Consider the following 11875-nt stretch of genomic DNA (forward strand, 5'->3'; position numbering starts at 1 on the left):
CCTTGGCAATCTCTTGAAACAAACATTAGCAATAGGTGACAGTAGTTGTCCTAGCAGAGACAAACTGTCACTCTGAAAGTTGAGAGAAATTCACTTTTCAGTGCAGACCCTTTGATACAATTTGAATTTACAAGTACACGTATCATTTTATTTTTAAAAGCAAACACTTAAAATTGAAAGTTTCAACCATACTTATTGTTTACATGTGACAGACTTTTTAAAAGAGAATAACTAAAGGATTATTTACTTACAATTCATCAGGTCTGTAAGGAGGTGGACTTTCAAGAGGCCTGGATGACATGGCTGATGTCAATGGTCAGCTGATCTTCAGGATGAGCAATGCCCTATAGCTCCCAAGATAAACCAATCTAAGCAACAAAAGTAGGGTTATGGCATCACTACTGAGCTCACAGTTTCTTTCTTTTCTTCACCCCCTCCCCCCCACCGAGACAGGGTCTTACCCTGTCACCTAGGCTGGAGTGCAGTGGTCCAATCACAGCTCACTGCAGCCTTGACCTCCCAAGCTCAAGCCCTCCTCCTACCTCAGCTTCCCAAGTAGCTGGGACTACAGACGTGCACCACCATGCCTGGCTAATTCCTCTATGTTTTGCACAAAAATTTGAAATATATATAATTTCATATTACTTTTGAAAGTTCATATTAAATGAGAACACATATGAAAGTGCACATATAGCAGCACTAGCACATACTAGCTCCTCAATGCAAACTAACAATCTAATGGGTTAAACGCCTTTATCATTAAAAAAGATAATAAAATGTATCTATAAATGGCAGAATTGTAGATATTTTCCCCCTTATCTCCTTTTCCAAGTCTTCAAGACCGAGCATACTTTTTATACAAGGGGAGAAAAAACACTATGCATAGTATTAATTGGTCGTTTTCTGAAATTTTGTCCTAATATTCTTCAGCACAAGTTCCTAAACATCTGAGAAGCAATTTCACTTACCAAGCATTTATTAAGTGCCTACACTAGACCAGGAGAGCCTGTGGGAGTGACGCATGAGAGCCAGCGCTGGGGTCCTGGTTCTTCCAGGCTGGTGTGGTGCTGATACACAGGTGGCTAGCTTATGGAACAGTGAGGAGACCAGGTGGGAACATGGTGGAATGGTGTAGTCTTTTAAAATAAGGTTACAGTAAGAATATAGTGGATGGAGGATGAGTAAGAGGGAGGGCTTTGAAAGTCTAGTGGAAATGTCTCACTTCCTTCAGGTAGGAAACAGGGAGCCAGTTCGTGATTCTCGGCAAGGGAGGTGTAAGTTTGATTTGAAACAGATTTGAAGGACAAAGTCAACAGTAAAAAGAAGCACCTAGACTCAGCAGCAGCAAACCTAGGTGTGAGGCATCAATGAAAGACTAGCTTAGGAGACAGAAGATGGGAAGGAAACTAACATTCAGCAGACACCTACCGACGTGCTGGGTGCTTTAAACAAAATCCTCCTTTCATCCTCAAAACAACCCTCCATGGTTGATTAGTCACTTTACAGATGCAAAGAGGGTCAGAAAGAGATGTAAAGTAATATGCTCAAGGTTATATGGATGACAGGGAGTCACTCAGAAGTAACTTGAACCCAGATGATCTCCTGTGCTTTTCACTATGCTAGTTTGAAACAGTGAGTTCCATTTGGGAAACACCAGCTTTTGTGGGGAGTGCACAGCTGGTGTTAGCATCCATGAGGAAGTGAAGATGGAGATCCTATGCCTAGGTCTGTAGGTGGATCCATGGGCACTGAGAGCTCTCCAGGAAAAAGACAAGTCTCAGCAAGATCTGGTAAACACACAACTCCCAAACCTACAAAGCTTGAGGATTATTCTAGAAAACTCAGTGCTGGAGACACTGGCAAGGTACTTCCCACATCAGCTACAGAACTTTATGCCACTCCTTAGCTATGTTGAACCAACAATAAATTCTTTCCAGGCTATACCAGTGATTAGTAGAGTAGGGAACTTTGAGATCTACTAGAAGGTAAACTCCACGTGAACAGGAATTTTTGCCTGTTTTGTTCACTGATTAAAACAATGCCTGGCACATAGTAGACGTCCAAATAATTTGTTGAATGTTTACAGGAACCAGATTGGACCATGGATATCTCTGCCTGCAAAACCTCTTGTGCTTTCAAGTTGAAGGTAATGGAAAAGTATCAGAGTAACTTTAAAAGGTATGATCCTTGAATGACACTTGAGCAACATCTATAATGAGTATATTAAAGTATCTGATTTGTTTTCCTTTTCTAATAAGGCCTGTACAATCATACATTACTATATTAACAGCAGTACATCAATTTAAACTGTTAAAACTTTTTTTTAAATTAATGGCAGCTCTTCTTTTTTTTTTTTTTTTTGAGCCGAGTCTCGCTCTGTCGCCAGGATGGAATGCATTGGCACGATCTCAGCTCACTGCAACCTCTGCCTCCCAGCTTCAAGCAATTCTTCTGCCTCAGCCTCTAGAGTAGCTGGGACTATAGGCGCATGCTGCCACGCCCGGCTAATTGTTTGTATTTTTAGTAAAGACAGGGTTTCACCGTGTTGCGGAGAATTAACTGTCTCAGAATTAAACTCTGCCCAACTGTTAGATAAATCCTCAAAGATGGGAATATAATGTTAATAACACCAACACAATTAGCATAATTTTCCAAAGACATGAAGGAAGATGACTTTTCTACATTTTTGAAAACCACTTTATTAAAGTATACCATATAGAAAAGTGCAGAAATCATAAGTGTACACAGCCCTGTAACTAGCACTCAAGTCAATTTCTCTGTTTTTTTTTTTTTTTTTTTTTTTTTTGAGACAAAGCCTCACTCTGTCGCCCAGGAGGAAATGCAGTGCCATCATCTCAGCTCACTGCAACCTGCCTCCCAGGCTCAAGCCATCCCCCCGCCTCAGCCTCCCAAGTAGCTGGACTACAGGCACATGCCACCATGCCTGGCTAATTTTTGTTTTTTTAGTAGAGATAAGGTATCACCATGTTGCCCAAGCTGGTCTCAAACCCCTGAGCTCAAGCTATCCACCTGCCTTGGCCTCCCAAAGTACTGGGATTACAGGCATGAGCCAACACATCTGGTCAATTTCTCTCTATTCTAATAATGGTGAAACACACACACAAATGAGCAATTTAGGCCAAAATGTTTTGGTACTATAAAAAGGCAAAAGTCCAAACTGTCTTCCAAACTGATGTTCAGAAAAAGAACATTAAGGAAAACTGATTTTAGGCCAGGCGAGGTGGCTCACACCTGTAATGCCAGCACTTCGGAGGCAGGTGGATCGCTTGAGGCAAGGAATTCAAGACCAGCGGACCAACATGGTGAAACCCCATCTCTACTAAAAATACGAAAACTTAGCCAGGCATGTTGGTGCATGCCTGTAAACCCAGCTCCTTGGGAGGTTGAGGTAGGAGAATCGCTTGAACCTGGGAGGCAGACGTTGCAGTGAGCCAATATTGCGCCATTGCACTCCAGCCTGGGCAAAAAGAGCAAAACTCCGTCTCAAAAAAAAAAAAAAAAAAAAAAAAAAAAAAAAAAAAAGCAAGCTCGTTAAGAACAAGTCCCGCCACACCAACTTCACTTCCTTTTCTGGGAAGGTTACCAGACCGGTGGATGACGGGAATGCAGAGAGAAAGAATCCTGAGAATCTTGAGCACATCCTTGTGTGGGTGGGCAGATTCCCAAGGGGCTGAATTATGGCACCCCATTAGCACAAAAGAATGAACCATTTATGTCCACCTGGTGGGAGGTCTCCAGTGGTAACCGCAAAGTGGAGGAGACAGCTTATCCAGATTTGCAGCTGACCAAACACACCGGAAAGGATAACTAACCCATTGGCTAGGCCATCAACACTAAGCAAGAACTCTCTGTAAAATAAGAATGATGAGTTTAAAACAACCTAGTGGGTTTTTTTTGTTTTTTTTTTTTTGTTTTTTTTTTGAGACAGAGTCTCGCTCTGTCGCCCAGGCTGGAGTGCAGTGGCTCAATCTCAGCTCACTGCAAGCTCCGCCTCCCGGGTTCACGCCATTCTCCTGCCTCAGCCTCCCGAGTAGCTGGGACTACAGGCGCCCGCCACCTCGCCCGGCTAGTTTTTTTGTAGTTTTTGGTAGAGACGGGGTTTCACTGTGTTAGCCAGGATGGTCTCGATCTCCTGACCTCGTGATCCACCCGCCTCGGCCTCCCAAAGTGCTGGGATTACAGGCGTGAGCCACCGCGCCCGGCCCAACCTAGTGGTTTTAACAGCCCCCATTTACTGGCTCACAATCTGAGACAAATTCTTTATCTCCTCTAAGTGCACTCCTCTGTCAAATGCGGGAATAATCCTGACCTCTGCACTGGGATAAGAAAAAGTCTTAAAGAGCTAAGCGCTGTGGCTCACACCTGTAATCCCAGCACTTTGGGAAGCCGAGGCAGGTGGATCACGAGGTCAAGAGATGGAGGCCATCCTGGTCAACTGGTGAAACCCCGTCTCTACTAAAAAAAAAAATACAAAAATCAGCTGGGCGTGGCGACGTGCTCCTGTAGCCCCAGCTACTCAGGAGGCTGAGGCAAGAGAATCTCTTGAATCCAGGAGGAGGAGGTTGCAGTGAGCAGAGATCGTGCCAATGCACTCCAGCCTGGTGACAGAGCGAGACACCAGCTCAAAAAACAAAAACAAAAACAAAAACAAAACCCCACAAGAAAAAGTCTTCAAGAAAATGGGCAACAGGCCGGGAGCGGTGGCTCAAGCCTGTAATCCCAGCACTTTGGGAGGCCGAGACGGGTGGATCACGAGGTCAGGAGATCGAGACCATCCTGGCTAACACGGTGAAACCCCGTCTCTACTAAAAAAAAAATACAAAAACTAGCCGGGCGAGGTGGCGGGTGCCTGTAGTCCCAGCTACTCGGGAGGCTGAGGCAGGAGAATGGCGTAAACCCGGGAGGCGGAGCTTGCAGTGAGCTGAGATCCGGCCACTATGCTCCAGCCTGGGGGACAGAGCGAGACTCCGTCTCAAAAAAAAAAAAAAAAAAAAAAAAATTAAAAAAAAAAAGAAAATGGGCAACAGCATTCATCATAAGGTGGTTATCCTGAAAGTGAGAAATTTCAGTGCTTAGGCACTTAGGTATATTGTATCCATTTTCAAATACAGCTGACCCTCCACATCCATGGGTTTTAAATCCAGATTCAACCAACCTCAGACAGAAAATATTCAGGGGAAAAAAAATTAAAAATAACAGGGCAGGTACAGTGGTTCACACCTGTAATCCCAACACTCTAAGAAGCTTAGGCAGGAAGATCACTTGAACCCAGGAGTTCAAGACCGACCACAGCAACATAGCAAGACCCCATCTCTACAAAAAATTTTTCTTAAAATTAGCCAGGTATGGTGGCACATGCCTATAAGTTCCAGCTACTCAAGAGACTGAGGTGGGAGGATCTCTTGAGCAGAGGAAGTTGAGGCTGCAGTGAGAGCCATGATCACGTCACTGTATTTCAGCCTGAGTAACATTAATACCTTGTCTAAAAAAATAATAAACAGTAAAACAAAAAATACAGATTTTTAAAACTACAATATCACAATTCTATGTAGCATTTACACTGTATTAGGTATTATAACTAACCTAGAGATTATTTAAAGTCTACAAGAAGTCTGGGTGCGGTGGCTCACATCTGTAATTCCAGCTCTTTGGGAGCCCAAGATGGGCGGATCACTTGAGGTCAGGAGTTCGACACAGCCTGGCCAACATGATGAAACCCTGTTTCTACTAAAAATACAAAAATTAGCTGGGCATGGTGGTGCATGCCTGTAATCCCAGCTACTTCAGAGGCTGAGGCAGGAGAATCGCTTGAGCCCAGGAGGCAGAGTTTGCAGTGGGACAAGACTGCATCACTGCACTCCAGCCTAGATGATGCAGTGAGATTCTGTCTCGAAATAACAATTAAAAAAAAAAAAGTATACAAGAGCATTTAGGCCATATGCAAATACAAAGCTATTTTGTAATAGGGACTTCAGCCTCCTCAGATTTTAGTATCAAGGGGTCCTGGAAGCAACCTCTCACAGATACTGAAGGGTGACTATATTGGTGGCATAAATGAGTCATTTTTAAAATGTAAACTGATTTTTTTTTCTTTTTCTTTTGAGACAGAGTCTAGCTCTGTCGCCCAGCCTGGAATGCAATGGCGTGATCTCGGCTCAATGCAACCTCCACCTCCCAGATTCAAGCAATTCTCCCACCTCAGCCTCCTGAGTAGCTGAGATTACCAGCGCATGCCACCAGGCCAGGCTAAGTTTTGTATTTTTAGTAGAAATGGGGTTTTACCATGTTAACCAAGCTGGTCTCAAACTCCTGACCTCAGGTGATCCACCCGCCTCAGCCTCCCAAAGTGCTGGGATTACAGGCATGAGCCACCACGCCCAGCAGTAAACTGAATTTTTTAAAAGTCAATTCCATAGTACAGTATAGAGGAGAACTAACTTAATAATCGTTCATTTTTAAAGGTGCATTTCTTTGGTAAGAATTTCAACAAAAGCTAACAAGCGATCCCAAACTTTATTCACAGAAATAGTGCTCATATCTAGGAATAATACGCTATTAAAAAGAACTAACAAAACCTGATTTGTACATCATATTCTAAACTACGTGCCTCTCCAGGAGGGTGACTAAGAACGGTAAAGATCTAGAAAAGCTGGCCAGGCACAGTGGCTCACGCCTGTAATCCCAGCACTTTGGGAGGCCAAGGCAGGTGGATCACAAGGTCAGGAGATCGAGACCATCTTGGCCAACATGGTGAAACCTCGTCTCTACTAAAAATACGAAAATTAGTTGGGCTTATAATCCCAGCTACTTGGGAGGCTGAGGCAGGAGAATCGCTTGAACCCAGGAGGCAGAGGTTGCAGTAAGCTGAGATTGTGCCGGTGTACTCCAGCCTGGAGTGAGAGCCAGAGTGAGACTGTGGCCCCCCCCCCAAAAAAAAAATCTAGAAAAACCATGTCTTAAGACAAACAATTAGAAAAACAGGAAATGTTTGGCCTGGAGAACTGAACATTAGAAGAATCACTTTAGTAGCCCTGAGGTATCTGAAGAGCTGTATCCTAGAAATGGTTAAAAAAAAAAAAAAAAATCCAAAAACCACCATGTTAGGAAGCCTCTCCCTCACCCTGACCCCACACCCCCTCCAAAAATAACGAACAACAATTTGAGCTCATGCAATTTATGCAAAGCTTAAGTTATTTGATATTTTTTTGGAGACCAGACTGGAGGACTTCTAAGGTCTCTGAAATTTCAAAGTGAATCTGTGACTGTGCTTTAAGGCCGGCAGCCAAAGGTGAAAGAGGACCAATGCCCAGCACAGCAACATTAACAATCTGTACATGTGTTGAGTGAAGGAAAAAATAAAATGAGGAATGAAGAGACCACTTATTAACTACATGAACTTATGTCAAGAGTGACAAGGACAGAAGTCAGATAGCTAAATGAGAGTCAGGGGCAAAAGGGAAGCAGCAGATCCTTGTCAAATATGTTAATCTGAAAACCAGCATCTTGAGCTAATGATAATATATAAAAAGCATTCTCCCCTTGACAATGTTTACTGACCAAAAGCTATCTTAATGGAAAACTAAGCTAAGATGAAAAAAAACAGGCTGAGGCTGGGTGAGGTGGCTCACACTTGTAATCCCAGTACTTTGGGAAGTCAAGGCAGAGGGATTGTTTGAGCCCAGAACTTCAAGATCAGGCTGGACAACAGAGACTCCGTCTCCATCTTTAAAAAAAAAAAAAATATATATATATATATATATAGTAGAAAAAAATAGACTGAAAATGCTTTGCCCTCAAATTATTCTTTAAAGAAAACTTTCAATAAGTGAAAAATAAACATATTTAAGAGAAGTCTGTTCCTTTTAGGGCACAAGCAGTAACTGTCAGTTTGTCTTTAAAAAGTTTAAGTTGTGCCTTATATTAAATGATTTAGATTATAGGCACATCATTAAATTGTCTAAAAATTTGAAGTTAGGCAGATTTTGTAATAGACTGTGTCAGAAATTGTATTTTTAATAAACCTTCCAAGTGATTTTTTAACACACCACGTATTTTGAGAATTGCTGTTTACAGTAATGGTGTCAATCCAAAAAGGACATTGATCTTACAATTTCCTGTCTAGAAAGCCCAGATCTTTTACACAGCAGACACCTGCTGTTCACATCTCAGCTCAGATGCCACCTTCTGGGAGATGCCCTCCCAGTCCCTCACACTCCATCACACAAAACTTGTTTTTTCAGAGCAAACTCCCCTCTGCCCTCATACCTAAAATTATTTTAGGTATTATCTCCACCCCATCTGGAATGCCTCCATCCCAGGCATCGAATGTCTATTTTGACCATCATTTATATCCCTGGTCCCTGAAACTAGCCCTGGCACAAAGTGATTGTCAATGAGTACTCAATTAATAAAACCACGTCAATTGTTAGAGTTGGGATTTCAATCCAGCAGTGAATGCCTTGAAGTTCTTCACACAACACCCAATCAACACCCAATAAACCTATTTTTTTTTCCTTTACTTCCAACTTCAGTGTTCAAATGTAATTGAGTAGAGTCTAAGAGAAAGGGAGAAAAAGAGGACAGAACAGTCTGAGAATCACCTGTGAGCCTGTTAGAAAGGCAGAATCCCAGGTCCCACTCCTGACCTCCCAATCAGAATCTGTGTTTTAACAAGATCCCTAAGTGATTCATACTACAGCCAAGACTGCAATCACTGGGTTACGGAACAGCGGCAAGCTTAGGGGTTAAAACGAAAAGCCTAACAGAAATCTACATGGTCTGTTTACTCTATTTCTATAAATAGTAATTTGATGAAAAAGATCCACTGATATTCCAATCAAATAAGCCTTAAAATGCAACTGAAGAAAACTTCCTTCTGGGACGTTCCTGGGAAGGTGAAAGATATTACATCAGATCATTTATGTGGTTAAAAGTAATCTATTATTTTGGAAAGGCAGTAATTCCAACATTACCTTTAGAAGAAAAAAGAATTTTACCATGACATCAAGCAAAATGCGGGAAATCTTGTATCAGGCTACAGGTACTAGTCAATGGTACAAAGGTCCAGAAATATCCCCCAAATCTGGTTCTGGAATATCAAGGACCGCTGCTTCTGATATTCCTTCCCAGATTAGCTGAAGCAGTTTGCAAGCAAGCCCACGCAACACGTTTCCCCCCCCCAGCATATGCCCGCTTTTAAAACGGAGTTCTACTAAGGTCTGCCTTTTAGAGTTGTTGGGATAATTAAATGAGAAAATACAGAATGCTTTTAGCACAGTGCCTCACGTGCAGGAGACACTGCCCATTATTTCCCGAAATGGCCTGGAAGCTGCCAAAAGGTGGAGAATCATGTCTTAACGACCTCCCTATCCTCCGCTCCATCACCTAACAAAGGAGGCCCCTAATAACTAAATATTGCAAAATGACAAAAAAAAAAAAAAAAAAAAAGTGTTGCTTTGTTTGAGGAAATATCTGTGCCGCCCCCACACACTCAAAAAGCACCACTAAGAAAATATTCATAAAGGCTGGGCGTGGTGGCTCCTGCCTGTAATCCCAGCACTTTGGGAGGCCGAGGCGGGTGGATCACCTGAGGTCAGCAGTTCGAGATCAGCCTGACCAACATGGCAAAACTCCGTCTCTACTAAAAATACAAAAATTAGCCGTGCATACTAGTGGGTGCCTGCAATCCCAGCTACTCGGGAGGCTGAGCAGGAGAATCACTTGAACCCGGGAGGCAGAGGTTGCAGTGAGCCCAGATCACGCCACTGCAATCCAGCCTGGGAGACACAGTCGGACTCCATCTCAAAAAAGCAAATAATAATAATAAAAACAAAAGAAAGACTCATACGTACAGTGCAAAAGAACTATTGTTACACTTGGGAATGCCTAGTTTTCTAAATCACCATAAGTGCCTTCATGGGAAGCGTTTCTCTTTTCCAGGTATTCCAATAATACACCTGTTGCCTAAGGGCCACACACTAACTGGCCTAGAAAGCTGCCGCCTCCTCGCCCGGGATAATTCCCCAAGCGGGCAGTGTAGCCAGCGAGCCCCGGGTCCGGCCTGAGGATGCCGCGGTTTTCGCCTCGGTCCCTGTGGCTTCCCGAGGAGCACGAGGACCTCGGCGCCGCTTCCAACCCCTAGGCGCAGAGGCCATCTTGGCCCTTGACCCCCGCTCCCCGCAAGCTTCCTTCCACGCAGGCAACATGGCTGGCGTGCGAGGCCGGCCCAGTCCCGGAGGTCCCCAAACTCCGTGGCCCGGCTGGGCGCGGGTCCCGGCGTCCGTGCGCCCCGAGGTGCTCCCGGGCAGCGCGCGCCCGCTTTCGCTGGGCAGGCACCGCCCGGAGGCAGTTCCGCCCCCCTGGCGGCAGCCCTTTTGGTCACGGGTGAGAATCCCAAGCGTGAGCAGCTTCCCTCGAAATTAACTCCGTGAACCCCAGCTTAAATCGGCGCGGGTTCACACAACTCCCAACAAGTGGATTCCAAGTAGCCAGTGTGGCCCACACAGTGACTCCCGGAATATTTCACAGACTGAATCCAGCCCCCGTCTCCCCGGGATACCCAAAGGAGTGGGGTGGGGTGGGAGCGGAAAGGATGAAATTCCCCCCGGGATCTAAGCGGCTCGGACCAGCAAGCAGTCTCTCGCTGCAGCCTCAAGCTTAGGACCCCCAACGAGCTGGGCGCAGGACCCCTCTCCATGAGGGCCGCCCCCCAAAACTGCAGCCCCAGAGCTGATGCAGGATCGTCGCTGTTCAGGAATGTCCTGCCTCATAAAAGTGAAAAGTTACCCGCGCCGCTGAGGCACTGCTAGCTTTAAGCGTCTCCGCGGAATAAAGCTTGATCCGCGGCTCCAAGCCGCCCCTTGCCCGGGGAGGCAGCCTCCCAAGTTGGCCGGTGCTGCTCTCTCCGCAGACCCGCGCCTCTCCGGTTCCCACGAGTCCCAGCCCGGGGACGAAACTGCCACCGAAACCAGCGCGGAGCGTCCTCCCCCCCGCACCTCCCCTAACAGAGGCGCCGCGGTCCCCCCACGGGGACCCTGGGGGCTCCCGTGCGCCCCTGACGCCGCGCCCAACACTCACCCACTGGCCGCACCTGGGCCCGACCCTCCGGGGGCCAACCGAGCCAGTGAGCGCGCTCACCTGGCGGGCGCACCTGACGCCGCGCCGACCGCCAGCGCGCAGCCAGGGACTGGGCTGGGGACGTCTCCTCCCCCTCCTCTCTCTCCTTCCCCTCCTCCCCCTTCTCCCTACAACCGGCCCTGCCCCCGGGCATGCGCACCAACGTGGAGGGGGTGCGGGAAGCCTGCGGGCCAGCCCCGAGAGACCCACCTGCTGCGTCCCGGACGGGCTCCTCGGCGCTCTGGCCCTAGCTCTCGGTTCTTGCCGCCTCCGCCGGAGGAAGCAGGGAGGGAGAGGTGGGCGCGGGAGTGTAGGTGTGGTGTGTTGGCCTCCTCCCTCGGTGACCCATTCACCTGAAACTCGGATGGGAGGGGGCGGGAGGACGCAGCCCTGCTTCCCACACCCTGCCAGCGCGCTGTTAAAGGAACCGCGCGATGTTCCGGCCCGAGGGGTGGAGCGCAGAGGAGCAGCGCGGGCTCCCAGGGGGCAGCACGGATGGGCGTCCCGGACCACCTAGGGGTGCGTTTGGTGCTCCGCCTGCTTCACATGGAACTTTGGGTGTCTGACGGAGAGAGGTCGAACGAGGTCCGGAGGGGACTGTTTCCTCCGGAAAGGGTCTAGGCACTAAGCACTTTGATAGGAAAGGCACGTCCTCACGGGACACTTTTCTGCGTCCAAAATTTGATTGAACTGTTGCTGGAAAAAGGCATATAGATGTGTTGCTCCCACGAAAGACTCC

General features: G+C 46.5%; 1 protein-coding gene across 5 annotated transcripts in view; it reads right to left on the reverse strand.

Moving 5' to 3' along the window:
* The window catches only part of OCLN (occludin), a 61644-nt gene extending 50116 nt beyond the window's left edge, over positions 1 to 11528 (reverse strand). The window contains exons 1-2 of one of the 5 annotated variants that reach the window (XM_011730231.2): positions 11347 to 11528; positions 252 to 368 (exon numbers count right to left, since the gene is read on the reverse strand). In XM_011730231.2, coding sequence (XP_011728533.1) covers positions 252 to 301 — 50 coding nt within the window. In that variant the 5' untranslated portion in view covers positions 302 to 368; positions 11347 to 11528. 5 annotated transcript variants of the gene reach the window in all.
* Between the last annotated feature and the right edge of the window lie 347 nt (positions 11529 to 11875).

Source organism: Macaca nemestrina, chromosome 6 (genome assembly GCF_043159975.1).
Source record: "Macaca nemestrina isolate mMacNem1 chromosome 6, mMacNem.hap1, whole genome shotgun sequence".
Classification (NCBI taxonomy): Eukaryota; Metazoa; Chordata; class Mammalia; order Primates; family Cercopithecidae; genus Macaca; species Macaca nemestrina.